The sequence below is a fragment of the Alosa sapidissima genome, chromosome 16 (genome assembly GCF_018492685.1).
Source record: "Alosa sapidissima isolate fAloSap1 chromosome 16, fAloSap1.pri, whole genome shotgun sequence".
Taxonomy (NCBI): Eukaryota; Metazoa; Chordata; class Actinopteri; order Clupeiformes; family Clupeidae; genus Alosa; species Alosa sapidissima.
This window is the reverse complement of record NC_055972.1, coordinates 795,978-816,606: the sequence shown is the minus strand read 5'-3', so window position 1 is coordinate 816,606 and position 20,629 is coordinate 795,978. Positions and strand designations below refer to the sequence as shown.

Here is a 20,629-nt window from a genome sequence, read left to right as displayed (position 1 = left end):
CTTGTTTTCTTTAAATAATATTCCATCCTGATAAGACCAGTGTCCTTAACATATTGTCAAGAAGGGTAGCCTACTTCACAAATTGACTTTAAACCTTTCGGGAATAAAAAATAAAATCAAACAATACATCCATTAATATAGCCTAGGCCCTATAGCAAATTTAAAACACAGATGACTAATGCAATTTTAATAATTTCTTTGTGCTAAAAGTTGTATTTTGACACTATTTAATTTGGAACATTAGAACAATTAGACCATTAGAACATTCATTTGGAACATTAGAACAATTAGAACATTAGAACATTAATTTGGAACATTAGAACAATTAGGCGATTTGTCAATTATGTTGTTATCGTTGTGGGACTGTTCTAGTCATACGTTACTATTGAATTTGAATGGGAAAAAAACACGTCTCCCTGCTCAGACTCCAAGAAATGATCTCCAGTCATTTACAGCATTGGAATTTAGATGAGTAACGTGTTTTTCCAACTGGCTTTACTGGCGTAACAAAATGAAACACACATTCAAAGTCGATATTCAAATGATCGGACTCTGATTTAGAAAAGACCATATGAAAAGCGAAAAGTTAAGAACGTCAACCTTTGAGTGTATGTGTGTGAGTGTGCGCGCGCGTGTGTGTGTGTTTGTAATGCAGAGCGTGTGTGGGAACGCGTTGCCCTCTAGCCATTGCCTTGACATTAAACTCTTTGAGGACAATTGACTAAGTGGAGCTAACTTGCGTTCCTCCCCGAGGTAGCTTCCTTTTTGATCGTGCCGAGGCTGGCGCCTTCCACCACATAACTTGTCTGCCTTATTAAATGCTTTCACTTACGGTGAGCGGTTGCCAGTTGCTCTTCAATAGAGGCCCTTTCAACCTCAAAAGGGCCAAGACAAGCTTAAAATTGCTGTAATGTGCCGTGACTAACTATCATACTTCATTTAGGAGGGAAAGATCATTAATAATGCCTGAGCAATTGTATCTGAACATTTGTAGTCATTTATCTATTATAATTACAAATAAAACTTAATTCTAAATGTAGGCTACACTATTTAAAATACACACTGTTTAATTTACCAACATATAACAGGCACGTATTGTAAGCTGGTCTAAGTAAATTGCAAGCAGGCATAGTGTATACAATTGTATTTTTAAATGTTACAGATTCGTTTTACAAACAACTGGATGTTGTCTATTTACCCCGTTCAGGACCGGTTCTAAACACTTGTGAGCGCGGCATGTAGACTACCTTCACTGCCCCAAACCCGGTATGGTTTCAATAAGGGTTCAAACGCTAATGAGTGGCGCGGGCCCCCGCGTAGACAGCCCTTTCTCTTAATTGCAACAAAACTTCTCAAATGGCTCTTAGCCTCAGAGACCGAAGCCCCTAAGCAATCAATAAACCACCTCGGCAAGCCGTCTATGACCATACACATTTCTTTCAAAATCCCTCTTGACAGGTCTCACAAAACCAGTTCGGCCAATCAAAGCGAGCATGGGAACAGTCATGTGGTCAAGCCGCCTCTCTGATTGGTAGGCGGTGAGATGAAAGTTAAGTTCACAAAGTATTATAGCTGGGAATCCCATTGAGATGCGGGACTTACGCTGGCGTCACACAGACGCACTCATCCACGACAGTGCCAGGGAAACAAGCACGCCAGTGGACCTTGGCTATCACTTACAGTCTTGTATGGCACCCCTGTCTGGCATGATGAATCCTACGACGGGGTCACTGTCTCGTGAAGCCAGACTACAGGAGAGGGAGGATACGGAGAAAGAGGGAACTCCGACGCGCGACAAGGGCTCTCTGTCGGGATGTAAGACCAAAGCGTTTAGCCTCCCGTTCAGTGTGGAATCTTTGATTTCGGACAGAGGGACAAGCCGGACTTCCTACTCTTCGAGTGAAGCGGGCATGGTTCTGCCTAAGACTGTTCCCGAGGACCGTCTTCGACTATCTCCTATGGCGCTTTACCCCGACAAGGACTTCCAATCGGACAGCGGTACTAACCTTTCGGACAGCAAGAAAGGCGAGATAGAGGATCTCGCCGAGAAGGGGCAAAGCAGTTGGTTTCAGACGCCGTCCTACACTACTCCTCCACGTAGGTCTTTTTTTCTTAAATATAAAAAAGTTTATATTTTGTTAGTCAAGGTAAATTCCATGCCTGACGAAGAGACTGAACTTCAACGCCTGCGTGTTTGTTAGGCTGAATTACAGCCTGCGTAGCGTAATGCGCCGCGGATCGCCCCCGGCTAAAATGTGTGCTCGGTTTGGTTGTCGGAGACCTTCTGTCTACCTGGCAATTATGAACATCTCGAACTCACCCTTCAGCTCTTCGTGACATGTTTGCATTCTGAACAGCTGTTAAACTAACCTGAAAGTGCCATTTAAGTTTGCCATTAAAGGCTTGTAATTTCGGCATTTTGAACCCTGCTTGAAGTTGAAATGCAAAGTCTGTACTTAAACGAACCGGACCATTTTATCGCCTATTCTTTATTTGTATATTAATTTCTGTTTATTCACTTTATATGTGTGTATTCAATTTATGCTCTCTATATTTATGTATTCATTTCAGTTTAAGCTCTATATATTTATGTAATGATTTCTGTTTGCAGTAGTGTATTGATTTCTGTGCTCGTTTCGTATTGTAGGCCACTCCAGCCCGCCTCCCTGCACCCTCAGAAAACACAAGAATAACAGAAAGCCGCGGACCCCTTTCACCACGTCCCAACTGCTGGCTTTGGAGAGAAAGTTTCGTCAAAAACAATACCTCTCCATCGCAGAGAGAGCCGAGTTCTCCAACTCTCTCAACCTCACGGAGACCCAGGTGAAAATATGGTTCCAGAACAGAAGGGCGAAAGCCAAGAGGCTCCAGGAGGCCGAGCTGGAAAAACTAAAACTGGCGACCAAGCCTCTCTTACCCGCATTCGCCTTTCCGTTCCCGCTCGGCACGCACGTCGGCTCGCCAACCCTTTACGGACATTCGAATTCCTTTCCCAGACCATCGTTGCCTGTACCAGGACTCTTTGGTGCACCCGTCACCTATGGAATGTACTATTTGTCTTAAATAGGGAAAGCTGTCCAGGTCCACTAAGTGAGGGAAAGCCATTTTGTGTATTTGTTGTGTATTGTCTGTCTATTAGTATTCGGACAGTAAAGCATGCTCTCTCGGGCCTGTTATGTCACAATCCTGCCTTAATTTTTTAAAGAAGAGAGCACATTATTTTAGCCAATAAATGGCTCCTATATCAAGCATATAACATTCCGTAAATTGCAGGATTAAAGCAAGTTAAGATTTCCCTCACGGGATCAAAAGAGTATATATACTTATACTTAATCTCAAAAGAGACTGCAATGTAGCCTTTGGTAGGCCTTTTAATAGTACGTTCTGGTAGTCAGTGTCAAGATTATATAAATTCATAAATTCATTTCAGTCTCGCTGAAACCCTGTCTACATTTTACAGGGACACCATAAATTCAGGTTTTGACACATTAAGCGAATTCCATTTTCATTTGGTCCAAGTAGGCTCGCTCGAGCTGTTGTCATAAAAAGTGTTGAGTGCTGACAGACTGAGCTGTACCGTTAAGAGGCGACCCGCTACAGAGGCCAATGAAGGGGCGCTTGTAAACGCATTTCCCATTCCACAGAAAACGTGACACTTTTAAGTCAAGTTAAAGGTAGCTTTTACAGAGTTGGAGTTTAAACTGAAATTGAGCGTGAAGGAGATGATTGTTGGGGGGGGGGGGGGGGGGGGGGGAGGTCGCTGTTATATGGTTCAAATTCAGGCCCATAACGACTTGTATTATGAACATTTGTGCGATTCAATTATTTTAGAGGACCAAATATTTATCAGCTTGGTACAAAGATACATTTTCTAATTAATGAATAAGACTGCATTATCAGGTGAAATAACTAATCTCTCTAAAGAGATTAGGATACTTCTTTTCTAAACTTCCCACACAGAAGCGCAACGTATGTTGCAAAATGTTTCACTCAGTCCTAGGCCTCGAATCCATTACTTGTCCACAGAATGCGCTCTTAAAGGAATAGCCTATGTGTAGGATTTGCTGCCGCAGATCTTGAACTAAATATTAATTTGATTCTTTATAAGGGATTTTGTATATTGTTAATAGGACGGATTTAAACGCCGTTGGAAGCTCTTACGGAGGACGTACTCTTACACGCTTGTATCCATTTTAAAGTTATTGTAGTTTGTTAGTATGGATGAATAACCGCTAGGTTGATATAATTTTGAAATACAAACTTAATTTCAGATATTTTTCAAAACCACTTTTTTAAAATATTAAAAACAAATGCTGATATTTATATGATGTGTTTACATACGTATTGTGTACATCCATGTATATATAATATTTGTACAGATAAATTAGATACAATGCATTTTGTACAAAACAAATAAACGTTTAAAATAAGACGTTGTGTCAATAAGACTATGTTTTATTTTGTGGCTTCATCTATAATGAGAATAGTCGGCAAGAGACGCCGCAGCTCTCGTCCCGTGCAGCCTACCGCTTTGTCACAGTAACAAGTGTCATTTCTGCCGTTTATTTCCGTTGTAATGTGCTTGTTTATCATTGACAAAGCTGCATTATTTTCGTTGTAGGCTACTCTAATGTATATGCTTGTTTATCATTGACAAAGCTGCATTTCAGTGGAACACTTTAAACAGGCATCCAACGCACAAATAACAATATTGTTCATATGTAGGCTAAGTAGAGTATGATGATGGTTTACTGTAAAATGTTACTCTAAAACAACAAATTAAACCAAGTAGGTTATTCTCCGTCACCCAAACTGACTTGTTAAAAAACCTGTTAAAACAGTAGGCTATGTGTCGTAAAACCAAATATGTTAGCAAATGTAGCCAAGCCTACCACAACATCGAATCTCTAGACTAGATAAAGAGACGGAATGTTGTCTGTTGATTTCCTGTAGACTGAAGGATGTCATCTCCACACAAGTCAGCTCAAAACCTCCCAACAGAGGGACTCCTTCGTGACCCCAGCCGTTTTAACAGTTTTAAAAATACCAGCAGGCCTACACAGTATGTGTGCGCCATCGTCTGGAGAAAATATGAACGGCAATTTTCCGTCAACATAAAGCTTACCATCACAAGTTTATGACATGTCAAAACAATTAGTAATACCTGAAATAAATAGTACAAGGAATTGCATATATTTTCATTGAGGTAGTTTATTTGGAAATAATATTCTAAGAAAACACATCTCTAATTCTATTACCTGAAGAGCATTAATGCTGTACTGTACTGTACTGTACTGTACTGCTGTCACATATTCACTTTGACTTTTTGCACCCCCTCCCTCTGAATCCTCGGACAGAGCCTTGGCCAAAGCATATGGACTGCGGGACTCTGTGAACACAAACACATAACGTCCGTCATATTCAGAATCCCTTACAGAAGCCTCATATGACCCTGTGGTCAGCAGGCCTCACCTGGACGTGTAGCGCGGTTTCTGAGACGCGGATGTGAGGGACAGCTCTGCCGTACCGGCCCGAGTCGGACCTCCTTCAGATCCAGGGCCTGGGATCTGACCGCAGTCCATGGACTCACAGGTCTCTGCCGACACCATCTCCCCCTGGGTCCTAGCCCCCCCCTCCTCACACACCTCCATAACCAAGTCCCTCTGCTGCGCTGCGGCCTTCTCCTTCAGCCTGGAACAGAGAGAGGAGAGGAGGCCGGTCACGCAACACCACGCAGGACTCACTAACAACAGCCTCCACGCCATTTATTTACTTATTTTAATCCAGAACACTTATTAATCTAACACACACTCTAATCCAGAACACTTATCTTATGAGAGTATCAGAGTATCAGAGTATTAGGGCCACACATGAAGAAAAAAAATAATGATCGAGAATAAATTTGAAATGTCATGTTGACTTTAATCTCGACGTGTCGACTTTAAAGTCGACATGCCGACATTAAACTCGAAATACAGTTTTAAGCTATGCACAACTTCAATATGTGACAGTCATGGATAATAGGCCTAGGCTACTTCATAAAGGTGTTATTTCAGATAGATTGCTGCTGCATCTTGGTGTCTGTTAACTCGTTGCAGTCATTGTGAAGCACGTAACTTGGTTATGGAAATACCGCACTATGACATTTATCTAGCTGGAATCATTTCAAATAGTACAAAATGTTATTTCACTGTTTTTACGTGGGTAAAGCCACCGCACATCCAAATAACTGCCCTTCATGACCCACAGGCCGTCACTCTCCATAGGTTAACATGGCAAAACTCATTTTTCTAAAACTGCTTTTCCATGTCTCACCTGCATAAAATGTAGTATAAACACAGTTTTGCATCCATTACAAACAAACATGCAAAGTCTGGGATTGGGGAGAGCATTTAGTAGGCCTAGTCTAGGCTACTGAATAAGTATGAAGTCGAACCTTTAGATGAAAAACACTCTTTAATAATACAATAAATAAATAAACCGCTAATGAAGTTTACTTTTGACCATCGAATTTATCGCCTGTAACTCCGTGATAAAAGGACGTAACAGGAAAGTATTTGGCTGAACAACAGAGGTTAATATGTTCTATGTTTTGTCCAAATGATGTCTGTATCGTTGTTGCACTCGAAGAAAACTGGAATGTTTCATTCATCCTCCTGTTCAATCGTCCAGGTTGTACCCTACTTTGAAGCGGTGGTTCTCTCAAACTAGTTCTGATGGACATGTCAAGATGAAATGTCGAGATCAAAGTCAACATGCCATGTCAACTTTATTCTCAAAATGTTGAGTTTAATGTCGACAAGTCGAGATTAAAGTCAACATGACATTTTAACTTTATTCTCGACATGTCGAGTTTAATCATTTATTAATCTAACACACAATCTAATTCAGAATATCTTTTTAATTTAACACACACTCTAATCCAGAACATTTATTAATCTAACACACACTCTAATCCAGAACACTTATCATTTAACACACTCTTTTAACCTCATGAGTTAGATTTATAAATGCTCTGGATAAGAGTGTGTATTTGATTAATAAAGTACCCATTCAATAAACCATGCTATTCCTATAGAAAACCTGTAGCCCAATTACATGCCTGCTTTAAAAATAGGATGATGAGGAAAATATCATTAGAGCTAAGCATTCAATAATGAGTACTGAATATGATATTATAATATATTAGCCTATAATTAAACATCATTACAGCTAAGCATTCAATAATGAGTACTGAATATGATATAATATATTAGCCTATAATTAAACATCATTAGAGCTAAGCATTCAATAATGAGTACTGAATATGATATAATATATTAGCCTATAATTAAACATCATTAGAGCTAAGCATTCAATAATGAGTACTGAATATGATATAATATATTAGCCTATAATTAAACATCATTACAGCTAAGCATTCAATAATGAATACTGAATATTATTTATATCATAATATAATAAATGTGCAGTGAGCAGAATTTAAACATGTCTGCATATGACATTTTTTACAGATCAAAATGACATAAGCCTAACAGCTGTTTTGAGTCAAGGCTATATGTTTAGCCTATTGAGTCAAGGCTATATGTTTAGCCTACTGAATAACTTGATGACAGAGAAGACAACCCATTTTGTGGAATGATGCATCATCATATGAAATTTGCAACGATGTGACATAGAAACGATCTCTGGTGGCCTATTGATACCATGCTCGGTCTGCCACTTATTGTCTGTAGCTGATCAAAATGACATTAGCCTAAAGCTTTGAGTTAAGACTATATGTTTAGCCTATTGAATACGACTATATGCTTAGCCTATTGAATAATATGCTTAGCCTATTGAATAATATGCTTAGCCTATTGAATAACTAGATGCTAGAGTGGGGAAGTGTAATGATGCATTATGGGAAGTGCAACGATGTGACTCAAAAGCAGTCTCTGGTACCCTTAGTGACATTACGCTCTGTCTGTAGGCGGTTCTGCTCGATGAGTGGCATTCTGAAACGTCCTTAAATTCAGGACCATTATCGCTTGTTTCAAATTGTCGTCTATTTATTTAAAGTCTAAAGAAAGTCCAAAGTAGCCTGGGCTAATCATGTTTTTTACATCGTTTTGAATAGCCACTGCCTACCTGTGTTTGAATAGCCACTTTGAATAACCTCTGCCTACCTGTGTTTGAATAGTCACTGCCTACTTGTGTTTGGGGGCAGCCGTGGCCTACTGATTAGCGCTTCGGACTTGTAACCGGAGGGTTGCCGGTTCAAACCCTGACCAGTAGGAACGGCTGAAGTGCCCTTGAGCAAGGTACCTAACCCCTCACTGCTCCCCGAGCGCCGCTGTAGCAGGCAGCTAACTGCGTCAGGATTAGTGTGTGCTTCACCTCACTGTGTCTTCACTGTCAAGTCAAGTCAAGTCAAGTTTATTTATATAGCACATTTCATACACAGAGGTCATTCAATGTGCTTTACATAAACAAAACCAAACGATAATAACAAATAAAAGCATAGAAGGGCAATATAGTCAAATAATAGTTAAAAGGTAAAGATCATAATAAAAAGAAAACATAAAACACAAGGTAAAATCATTTAAAAATAAAGAATAATTAGTAAGCAAAAACAAAGGCAAAAGTAGTAAAAAAAAGTAATAAAAGACAAAGTAGAATAATTATCGAGGCAGATTCAGAATTTGTAACTCGGCACAGTTAGCAGAAAGCGTCTGAGAACAGTTTGGTCTTAAGTCTAGATTTAAAACTGGCTACAGTTGGGGCCTTTTTAATGTCATCCGAAAGTTGGTTCCACAGCTGAGCCGCATAGCAGCTAAAAGCTGCTTCACCATGTTTAGTTCTAACTGTAGGTTTTACTAGCAGGTTTTTCACCTGGGACCTGAGAGGACGAGAAGGTGTGTACTGCTGAAGCATGTCTGACAAGTATTTAGGTCCTGCTCCATTTACTGATTTATAAACAAGCAATAGTGCTTTAAAGTCAATTCTGTGACTTACTGGAAGCCAGTGCAAGGACTTAAGAATTGGAGTAATGTGGTCAGTTCTTTTAGTTTTTGTTAGAGTCCTAGCTGCTGCATTTTGTATCACCTGAAGCTGTTTAATAGTCTTTTTAGGAAGGCCTGTGAACAGTCCATTGCAGTAATCAACCCTGCTGGAGATAAATGCATGAATGAGTTTTTCTAAGTCATGTTTTGACATCAGCCCTCTGAGTTTGACAATATTTTTGAGGTGGTAAAAAGCTGATTTAGTTATCGCTTTCATGTGGCTGTTGAAATTTAGATCACTGTCAATTAATACACCAAGATTTTTTACAGTATCCTTTGCCTTCAACCCTTTTGTGTCAAGGAGAGTGGCAACCCTAAGTCTTTCCTCATTTTTACCAAATATAATTACTTCAGTTTTTTCTTTGTTCAGCTGAAGAAAATTTTGAGACATCCAGGTGTTGATTTGTTCTATACACTGACACATAGATTCAAGAGGACCATAGTTGTTTGGTGATAGAGCTAAGTAAATTTGTGTGTCATCTGCATAGCTATGATATGAAATCAAATTATTTTGAATGATTTGTCCAAGTGGGAGCATATAGAGGTTGAATAATAGTGGCCCCAAGATCGACCCCTGGGGAACACCACAGGTCAAGGACGTTGGTGTTGAGGTACAGTTTCCGATGGCAACAAAGAAGCTCCTTTCTTGTAGATATGATTTTAGCCAGCTGATAACTATGCCTGTAAATCCAACCCAGTGTTCTAGTCTGTGTAGTAAAATATTGTGATCAACAGTGTCAAATGCTGCACTAAGGTCCAGTAGCACTAGGACTGATGTTTTACCTGAATCTGTGTTGAGGCGTATGTCATTGGAAACTTTAATGAGAGCTGTTTCAGTGCTGTGATTTGCCCGAAAACCAGACTGAAAGTAATCAAAATACCCATTTGATGTTAGGAAGGTGGTTAATTGATTAAAGACTACTTTTTCAATAATTTTGCCAATAAAAGGTAGATTGGATATGGGCCTGTAATTGTTTAGCATGGAGGCATCCAGGTTATTCTTCTTGAGAAGTGGCTTTACAACAGCTGTTTTCAGTGACTTAGGAAAAGTGCCAGACAGCAATGATACATTTACAATTTGAAGGACATCCGCCGCTATGAGGTGAAAAACAGTTTTGAAGAAATTGGTAGGCAGAGTGTCTAAGACACATGTGGAAGGGCTGAGATTCTGTACCGTTTTTTCAAGTGTTTCGTAGTCTATTCAAGTGTTTCAAGTGTTTCGTAGTCTATTAAGCTCACACTCAGACTGTGTGCTGAGTGTGTTTCACTAATTCACAGATTGAGTTAGATGCAGAGACCAAATTTCCCTCACGGGATCAAAAGAGTATATATACTTATACTTACTTACTATATTGACTAGCCACTTTGAATAACGATTGCCTACCTGTATTTGAATAGCCACTGCCTACCTGTGTTTGAATAGCCACTGCCTGTAACAGTGTTAAATAATGATCTGGGTATAAACCAATCGCATGCAACAGTGTTAAATAATGATCTGGGTATAAACCAATCGCATGCAGAAGTAGGCTATAGCCAAACTACCTACGCGATATTGGCTGCAAATATCAGAATTAACACGTCATGGTACGGTGTCCGAAACAGTAAGGGGCCTATATAGGCTGTGTCATAATGTAACATAGGCCTATTGCATCACACGTGTCATAATGTAACGTAGGCCTATTGCATCACACATGTCATATTGTAATGTAGGCCTATTGCATCACACGTGTCATAATGTAACGTAGGCCTATCACACGTGTCATAATGTAACGTAGGCCTATTGCATCACACGTGTCATAATGTACCATAGGCCTATTGCATCACACGTGTCATAATGTACCATAGGCCTATTGCATCACACGTGTCATAATGTACCATAGGCCTATTGTATCACACGTGTCATATTGTAACGTAGGCCTATCACACGTGTCATAATGTAACATAGGCCTATTGTATCACACGTGTCATAATGTAACATAGGCCTATTGTATCACACGTGTCATAATGTAACGTAGGCCTATTGTATCACACGTGTCATAATGTAACATAGGCCTATCACACGTGTCATAATGTAACATAGGCCTATTGTATCACACGTGTCAAAATGTACCATAGGCCTATTGTATCACACGTGTCAGTCATTTGCTAAATTGATATTTGGACTTCAGAGAGGGTTCACTTGAATTTCTTGAATTCTTGAGGATCAATAAAGTATCTATCTATCTATCTATCTATCTATCTATCTATCTACTTCATTATTCAAACTGTGGTATCGCAATGTGATGATTAAATAGGCCTACCAAACTGCCAACATTTCAAGTTCATGAGAAGGCAACCTAGACTGGTTTTAGTATTGTAGGCTGCTTGCTGCTGCTATTATAGCCTATTTCCACCCTCTGTTTCCAATAGAAGATAGCTATACCATGTTGCTATAGGCTAATGTGCAATAGTGCAATAGAAGATAGCTATACCATGTTGCTATAGGCTAATGTGCATGTTGCTATAGGCTAATGTCCAATAGAAGATAGCTATACCATGTTGTTATACCATGTTGCTATAGGCTAATGTGCAATAGAAAATAGCTATACCATGTTGCTGTAGGCTAATGTGCAATAGAAGATAGCTATACCAAAGATGGTTGATTACGAAGTAGGGGTCGACCAATTATCGGCCTGGCCGATTATTAGGGTCGATATTTAGCATTTTTATAATAATCGGTATCGGTCATTTTTTCCACCGATAAGCCGATATTGAAATGGATAAAGAATGAAACGCGCTACTTTGTAAAGTGTCAAAGTCAAAGTCAGCTTTATTGTCAATTTCTTCACATGTTCCAGACATACAAAGAGATCGAAATTACGTTTCTCACTATCCCACGGTGAAGACAAGACATTTTACCAATTTAAGTCCACAGACAAACATAACATTCAAGTAAACAAAAAAAGTAAGTAAATAAGTAAATAAGAGGGCACATATAATAATGAAAAAATAAGAGCAGCAAAATTTGGTTGAAATTGTGCATGGACAGTCAATAAAATACTAGTGCAAAGTCAGGCCAATAAAAGGCTTGGGTAGTTCTGTTTGACCTAAGTAATAAAGAAAGTGGCATAGTGGTGCAAGTTATGTAAGAGCAGCAGAAGTGTTGTGTTTTCAGGACAACAACACCAAGTTGTAAAGTGTACAAGTGTGCAAGTGTGCAAGTGGAGTAGTGCGGGCGGCCATTGTGGGTCCAATGTCCAGGATGTTATGTAGCTGAGGGTGGAGAGGGGAGAGGAGGGAGAGAGTTCAGCATCCTTACAGCTTGGTGTATGAAGCTGTTGGTGAGTCTGGTAGTGCGGGAGCGCAGGCTTCTGTACCTCTTCCCAGAGGGCAGTAGATCAAACAGATTGTGAGCGGGGTGACTTGAATCACTCACAATTTTGGTCGCCTTGCGGGTGAGGTGGGTGGTGTAAATGTCCTTCAGGGAGGGGAGTGAAGCACCAATGATCCTTCCAGCTGTGTTCACTATGCGCTGCAGGGCTTTCCTGTTGTATTCAGTGCAGCTTCCGCCCCACACAGCGATACAGCTGGAGAGGATGCTCTCAATGGTGCCTCGGTAGAATGTGGTCATGATGGCTGGTGGAGCACTTGCTCGCCTGAGTTTCCGCAGGAAGTACAGGCAGCGCTGAGCTCTCTTCGCCAGTGATGCAGTGTTGGTGGTCCAGGAGAGGTCTTCACTGATGTGCACCCCCAGGAATTTGGTGCTGCTCGCTCTCTCCACCACAGCACCGTCGATGGTCAGTGGCAGGTGTTGGGTGTGACCTCTCCGGAAGTCAACAACAATCTCTTTGGTCTTGCTGACGTTCAGCAGGAGGTTGTTGTCCCTGCACCACGTGGTCAGATGGTCGACCTCCAACCTGTATTGAGTCTCGTCGCCCTTGGTGATGAGACCCACCAGAGTTGTGTCGTCAGCAAATTTCACTATGTGATTGTTGCTGTAGGTTGCAGTGCAGTCATGCGTCAGCAGGGTGAAGAGCAGCGGACTGAGCACGCAGCCTTGGGGGGCCCCTGTGCTCAGTGTGATGCTGCTTGCGGTATTGTTGCCAACACGTACTACTTGGGGCCTCTGACAGAGGAAGTCCAGTAGCCAGTTGCAGAGGTAGGTACTGAGTCCCAGTTTGTCCAGTTTGCAGATGAGTTGTTGTGGTATTATGGTGTTGAATGCAGAACTGAAGTCTATAAACAGCAATCTCACATATGAGTCTCTTTTTTCCAGGTGGGTGAGGGCTGGGTGGAGGGCAGAGCAGATTGCATCCTCTGTAGACCGCTTGGCTCGGTATGCAAACTGGAAGGGGTCCAGGGTGGGGGGGAGAGTGGCTTTGATATGTGACATGACAAGCCGCTCAAAGCACTTCATGATGATGGGTGTCAGTGCCACAGGGCGGTAGTCATTGAAGCAGGATGGAGCAGTTTTCTTCGGCACAGGTATGATGGTGGCAGCTTTGAAACATGATGGGACGATGGCTTGCTTCAGGGAAGTGTTGAAGATGTCTGTGAAGACATCCTTAAGCTCCCCTGCGCAGTCCTTCAGCGCACGACCTGGGATGTTGTCTGGACCTGTTGCCTTACGGGTGTTGATAGCAGCAAGTGTCCTCTTCACGCTGTCGGCAGAGAGGCACAGGGGCTGCTCATGTAGAGGGGGATGGGTCTTCTGTGGGCAGGTGCTGTTTTGTGCTTCAAAGCGAGCAAAGAAGCGGTTCAGGTTGTTGAGCAGAGGGATGTTGCTCTCACAGCTCTGTGGCGCGGGCTTGTAGTCCGTGAGGGCCTGAATGCCCTGCCATAGGCTTTGTGAGTTCCTGCTGTCTTTGAAGTGGGTGGTTATCTTGTGAGTGTATTCCTTTTTTGCTTCCTTGATGCCACGGGACAGGTTGGCTCTCGCTGTTCTCATGCCAGCTTCATCCCCAGCTCTGTAGGCTTTGTCTCTGGCCCTCAGCAGCCTGAGGACATCCCCTGTCAGCCATGGCTTCCAGTTAGCCCGAGTGATGATGTCTTTTGTGTGGGTCACATCATCGATGCACTTGGTGATGTAAGAGGTTACAGTGTCTGTATACTCCTCTATGTCTGTCCGGTTGTTGTAAGTGGCTGCCTGCTTAAACATTTCCCAGTCTGTTGTGTCAAAGCAGTCTTGAAGAGCATCGGAGGCTCCCTCAGGCCACACTTTTACCTGCTTACGAACCGGTTTGTTCGCTTTTACCCTTTGTCTGTATGCGTGCATTAGCATAACAGTGATATGGTCTGAAAGTCCAATGTGGGGGAGGGGGGTGGCTTTGTATGCTCCTTTGTGTGTAGTGTAGACCAGGTCCAGGATGTTATCTCCTCTTGTTGGAAAATCAACATGCTGGTGTAGCTTTGGAAGTACAGTTTTGAGATCAGCATGGTTAAAATCTCCAGTGAAGATGGTGAAACCGTCTGGGTGTGCCGTCTGTTGTTCACTGACAGCCTGGTACAGTTCACTAAGAGCCGCGTTCTTATCGCTGTTGTTGTTGGTAGGCGGGATGTATACTGCGACTAGCAGAATCGCAGTAATTTCCCTTGGCAGGTAAAAAGGACGGCACTTTATGATCATAAACTCTGCCAGTGGTGAGCAGTGTTTGCATACTACTACAGTGTCTCGGCACCATTCGTCACGGATGTAAACACAGATTCCTCCTCCTCGTGATTTACCTCCCTTTACAATGGCCCTGTCTGCTCGATAGCATGCTAGCTGCTCCAGTTGTACAGCAGAGTCCGGAATGTTGTCATTTAACCAAGTCTCAGTGAAGACGAGCACACAGCAGTTACTTACTGTCCGGTTCGTTGATCTCAGCAGTCGTATGTGATCCATTTTGTTGTCCAGTGATCGTACATTTGCCAGGAGAATGGATGGTATGGCTGGGCGAGTTGGGCTGGCCGCTAGCCTGGCCCGGACGCCTCCGCGCTTGCCCCTCTTCTGCTTCCTCGCACACCGCTTCCGACGCTTTCTTTCCGGGGGAGGAGTAGCAGGCGAGTCCGGTGTTGTTGCAGGCCGGAGTAGTCCGAGTTCCTTTAGCGTCTCTGTTGCAAAGTCCAGAACGCTGCAAAACTTGCTTTTGCAGATGTCAATTAAAAACTGCCTGCTGTACTTGTAGTACGACGTAGTAAGACGAGACGAACACGTAAAACTTTCGGACAAACACTTTTTAAACGAACAAAACACCGTACGGTTGGGACAGAGAGAGGTCGCTGCGTGTGTACGCGCCGCCATCTTGGATCCTTGTGTCTCTCACTCCCTGCATTTGCTACTCTATGGTCAAGAGCATTGTCCCGCCCACTACACCGTCTGATTTTTTAGTTAGCATGAATGCAGCCAATCAGGATCGAAGACTAAACACAGACAAAGTTTAGGATTCTCACTAGGCCTGTCAAACTCGATTCCTTTTAAGGATCCGGGTTATTATCGAGTCACTCACTAAACTGATCCGGGTTGAACGAGTCATTTGAGTCACTTGAGTCAGTATTGCTAAATCGCAAAGAAATTCAGTCCTACGTTCAAGCAGTGCAGTGGGGCGCTTCATTTCGTTAAGTGCCTTCTCATGTTGGATGTGGATCCTCCATGATTTGAAACCAGGTTTTTGCAGTAGCCTACTTGCATTTAGCCTTTAGAGTTTTGCTCTCCTGGTCAAAGTGCATCCACACATTGTTCATCTTTTTGGTGCTCATGTTCAGAAACTTTGATCTTATTGACAGAGAGGGTAACCCATATTATAATAATTATTTATTTGTTGTTGTTTTGTTAACAATAGAAAAGTTTGCCTAGGTCTAATGCTACTCTGCTACAATGTTTATTACCACTACTACAGTATATACTAATAGTAGGCTACTGGGAATCTATTCTAATAAGTATTATAGGCTGCTAATTAGCCTGGGTGTTCCCATGCTGCCTTGCGCGCGATTTGATTCACGCTGCTAAGGCAGCCTGGAGACCATGGAGCAAATTTTCGCCTGAGATAGGGAACCAATCACAGAACAGGGGGGAAAGCAAGACGATGATGAGCTATGCACAGACGCATTTGATAGACATCCGTGGCACCCAATAAACGGATCTGGGCATTTTTTTAAAATACGAGAAAATGAACGTTTGGTTCCCAGACCACGTCTCATTGAGAAGTGGTGGCGCTAGCCAGGCTAGGCTGCTAATACTAGGCAACTAATATTATTAATCATAGCTATACTGTTAGGTAGCCTAATATAATATCATATAATATAATTTCAGAAGTGAAAGAATGGCTTTTGTTGTGGAATTGCTTTTCACCTCGAGGAGGAGCTACTCGCTCTCGCAGATCCACTCATGACAACGTAGCCGGCTGATTCGACTGACTCGTACTCAACGTAGCCTAACCGGCCGGCTGATCCGACTAATCCGGATTGCTACTCAGCCGCTCCAATCTGAGTCCCATGGTCTGCGAGTCTGCAATGTTTCCGGCTCTGCGGGAAGTTAACCAGTTATCTCAGACTGCCTGCTCACTCAGTCGCTTGAGTTGATTTGTGGAGTTGTGGTTGCCTACGAAATTGTTACATTTTTGGCAGCTACGATGGCTAGGGCTAGGAGGCTAGCTAATGTTGCAAGAGGTTTGTGTGTGGCGCTGTTTATCATTTTAGATTGAATTGTAGTAGGACTCAACTGATCCGAGTTAATGATACTAGAGACTCGCGACTCATGGGTTAATTTAAAGACACGGGTGAAAGATCCGAGTGAGTCACGACTCAAACACCTTTAATTCTCACTGAGGCAGACTGTAGACTGGGCTTCAGCTGTACGGAGCTATTTTTTGAAGGTAAGTAAGGTAACCTACATTGCTGAAGTTGCAATGAATCACAATCATCTACACTGAAGTTACAAAAACACCACGTTGTAAGCTATTGTCTCTTTGATCCGGATCAATAAGTAAAGCACCCACTTCCTTCATTTAGCGAATTCCCGATTGATGCACGTTACTGATGCTGTTTACTAGCCTACAAACTCAGGTGCTGCGCGTCGGGAGTTCTCTGCCTCCACCTCGTTCGTTAATTGTGAATAACGGGACACCTCGGCGGACATAGTACAGACAAGTCCTAAATTATGTGATAGCGAACATCAAAAAGTGTAATTGCTCCATTTTGAAACGGACTATCAGAAAAGACTACATGCACCCAAGGCCAGCCGTGATTTAATCCGACCTGAACTAAATCGCGTCCTGAGCTGGCTATTAACGTGCCTTTTAGGCTCTCAAAAGTGTAGCTTATAGCTTACACATGGACACAAATTGCATGCTTAAATAGCCTAAGAACTATTTTAAAACTGTTTTGTTTAACTATTTAACCGTAACACTTGCCATCACGCATGCACCTCTTCCTCTCCCTCTCTCGTGCACTCACACACACGATGGCAAAGCATCCTCTTTGTGACAGGTCCCTTAACAAGCACATAGCCCATTGTGTAGGCCTATACTCTATGAAAATAATTGCTAATAATTAGTGCTGTCAGTTAAACGCGTTATTAACGGCGTTAATGTAAACCTATTTTAACGGTGTCAATTTTTTTATCGCGTGATTAATGTTCTTTTTGGTGTAACAAACTTTGTAGGTTTTTCACATGCTGTTGCAACAACTAGTAACAACTAGTACACGCCCCCTTTTAGGGGAAAGGGAGCTGTTTGGATAATGGAAACCTATGCTGCATCAAAGTGGGGAGCGAAAAGGGCTTATATACTTACTAAATCTTGAAACAAACGTGAATAAAAGGCACAAAATAAGGTTGGTGTTATCTGTGTGTTTATGGGATTAATGTGACCATTATGTTTCTATTTTTTGCTCTTTCCAGTTTATAGCTACTAACAGGAGTGTCACGAATGTAGGCACAGTTAAACTGCCCGTGGCTGACTAGAAGTTCGGCAAGCTTAACTTTACATGTCATCAACTAAACATAAGTAACATCATTCTATCACTTGTAATATGAACGTAGCCTTTTTCCTACACCTAGGTGAGATAATTGGCTATGCCTGTTATACTGAAGTTCCACAGTTAGCTAGCTAGCAAGCTAACCGTTTTACATGGGATATGGTAAGTGTAGCTACGTGCTGAATAGGTTGTAATGTAGGCTACATAGTTTCGACATGAGTAAGTTACATACACATAATTCTTCATAACTGCCCTGTTAGTAAAATGATTGAATGGCCTGTAAATTAATAACTAGATGTAACATCAAGGTGTGATTAGGCTAGCTGTCTTTCCCATTTGTTTGTTTTCCGCTAAAATGGGGCGTGATGCAGATTAAATGTAGCCTATCTTTATGATGCGCCTTTAGTAGGCTACGTCAAGGCATGCTGCACACACTTGTTTGGGCTTACGAGCCGGCCAAAGAGTAGATTCGTTTAAAAGAACACCAACGGAGTTCTGAACTCCCGGTCAGCTGAATGGTGTTTTAAATTGCTGTGGACACCGATGCCGACATGAGTGCGATGCACTCTGCTTTCGACATTCATTTACTGTACATTAGATTCTATTCTTTTCAATACAACTCTGCACACCAGCATCGCACTTTGCCGCTGTGTAAATCACGATTCAGTTATATTTGGTCGACGCCGCTCCATAAAATCCATTGTTCATCCAGTGTTTGCGTGTTAAAAACTTCGGCGCTGATGTGTGTGGCAAGTGACAGTGCACCATAGCCTATAAAATGGCAGTGCACTCATGTCGAAAAGTTCCTTAATTAGGGCCCGAGCACCGAAGGGCGCAAGGCCCTATTGTTTTTGTAAGGATTATTATTATTGTTATTCCACTTTTTTGCTCTCCTGTTTTTGAGGTAGTTAACATGGTCGAAAACTCTTGAAATTTGGCACACACGTCAGGTGTCACGCATCGCAGTTAGGTACAAGAGCTTGACCCCGGGCGTGGCCCAGGGACTCGCTAGCGCCCCCTTACGCCCCCTTAGATGACTGATCCCGTGGTGGGTTGTCTGTATCTCCCCAAGATGAACGACTTTCGTATGTACAATGCATTAGCCACGCCCAACAGGAAGTGAGGTATTTGGGATTTTGTGCAGACTAATATGTCATGAAATATGTGATGAATCATGATGCCAAAAGAGGTGCTTCCCATGGGTGAAAACACATGAAATTTGGCACCGGGCGTTGCCCAGGAACTCCATAGCGCCCCCTTATGTCACTGTGACTTGTGGTTGGCATATAGTTTTAGATACACCCACCAAATTTGTATGTAACTCCCAAAAACAAACAACTTTTGTATTAACATGCCATTAGCCACGCCCACAGGAAGTGAGGTAATTGAGATTTTGTGCGTTGTGGACATGATCAATTTTAAGGTACTCCTCCTAGACGGTTGATCCGATTCATGTCAAAGTTGGTATACATGACGCCGAGATGTTCCTGATTATAAATTGTGAAGCCTTTTTTTGATATGTTGTAATTTGACGAAATGGCGAAATTATTAATTTTAATGCCCTTCCACATAAACAATAAATGTGTCATAATTCACCATGCATGGCTTGAAATGTTTTAAATTTCACAGGTCATTGAAGACCATGTTAATGATAATATTCACATGCCCATAATGCATGTTTGGCATAGCGCCACCAACTGGCAACAGAAAGAATGACAATTATGCTGATTTCACATGATCAATTTGAACATACTCCTCCTAGACGGTTTGTCAGATTCATTTGAAATTTGGCAAACATTATGCCAAGATGTCGCTGATGTTAAATTGTGAAGGGATTTGTGAATGTTGTAATATATTTGATATGATTTTAATATCTCACCACATAAACAGGAAATGTGTCATAAATCACAGTGCATTGAATGAATGGTCTGAAACTTCTCAGGTTAATAGATATCATGATTATGATGATATCCAGACACCCAATGGGCCTGCCTGACATAGCGCCACCACCTGGCCAAGCAGTAAAATGTGCCAGAAATGGACAATGCCTTAAGTGATTGATCTGAAACTTTATACAATATCAGACATCATTATTGTGATGCTATTCACATTCGTAATTCACAGGCCTAGCATAGCGCCACCACCTGGTCAAGCAGGAATTGTGCCAGAAATGGACAATGCCTTAAGTGATTGATCTGAAAGTTTACAAAAAAATTGGATATCATTATTGTGATGATATTCACATGTGTAATGTCCATGCCTAACATAGCGCCACCATCTGGCCAACCAAAAAGTGTATCAGAAATCTTCTTTGCTTAAAATGAATGGTCTGAAATTTCTCAGGTTAATATATATTATGATTATGATGACACCCAATGGGCCTGCCTTGCATTGCGCCCCCACCTGGCCAAGCAAGTACATGTGGCAGAAAATAAAATACAAAAACAAATAGCACACGCATCAAATATGTAGATTTCACAAATTCACCACGTCAGTGCTTTGTTGGATTCCGACATGTCACGGGTTGCGGCCCGCGGGTGCTCGGGCCCGCCATTGCCGCTTGCGGCTATATTTTCAACTGTTATTCAAAGATAATGAATATAGTATTTTATGTTTGTTATGCCCTTCTTTATTAGCTATATTTCTGAAGA

The 20,629-nt window shown here is 41.9% G+C and overlaps 2 protein-coding genes across 3 annotated transcripts in view; one reads left to right on the top strand and one right to left on the bottom strand.

Annotated features, from left to right (window-relative positions):
- Positions 1–20,629, bottom strand: part of znf511 (zinc finger protein 511) — a 34,988-nt gene that overhangs the window by 6,885 nt on the left and 7,474 nt on the right. The window contains exons 5-6 of one of the 2 annotated variants that reach the window (XR_006023405.1): positions 5,473–5,691; positions 5,259–5,389 (exon numbers count right to left, since the gene is read on the bottom strand). Coding sequence is in view for 1 of the 2 variants with exons in the window: in XM_042066338.1 (XP_041922272.1) it covers positions 5,314–5,389; positions 5,473–5,691 (295 nt within the window). In the remaining variant the exon portion in view is untranslated. Of the gene's footprint in view, positions 1–5,193; positions 5,390–5,472; positions 5,692–20,629 lie in introns of those variants that run through there. The other variant, XM_042066338.1, reaches the window with a different exon arrangement.
- Positions 1,604–3,187, top strand: msx3 (muscle segment homeobox 3). Its single transcript, XM_042066339.1, has 2 exons — positions 1,604–2,097; positions 2,648–3,187. Exons 1-2 carry the CDS (start codon positions 1,689–1,691, stop codon positions 3,061–3,063), a joined length of 825 nt encoding a protein of 274 aa, XP_041922273.1. The 5' UTR covers positions 1,604–1,688; the 3' UTR covers positions 3,064–3,187.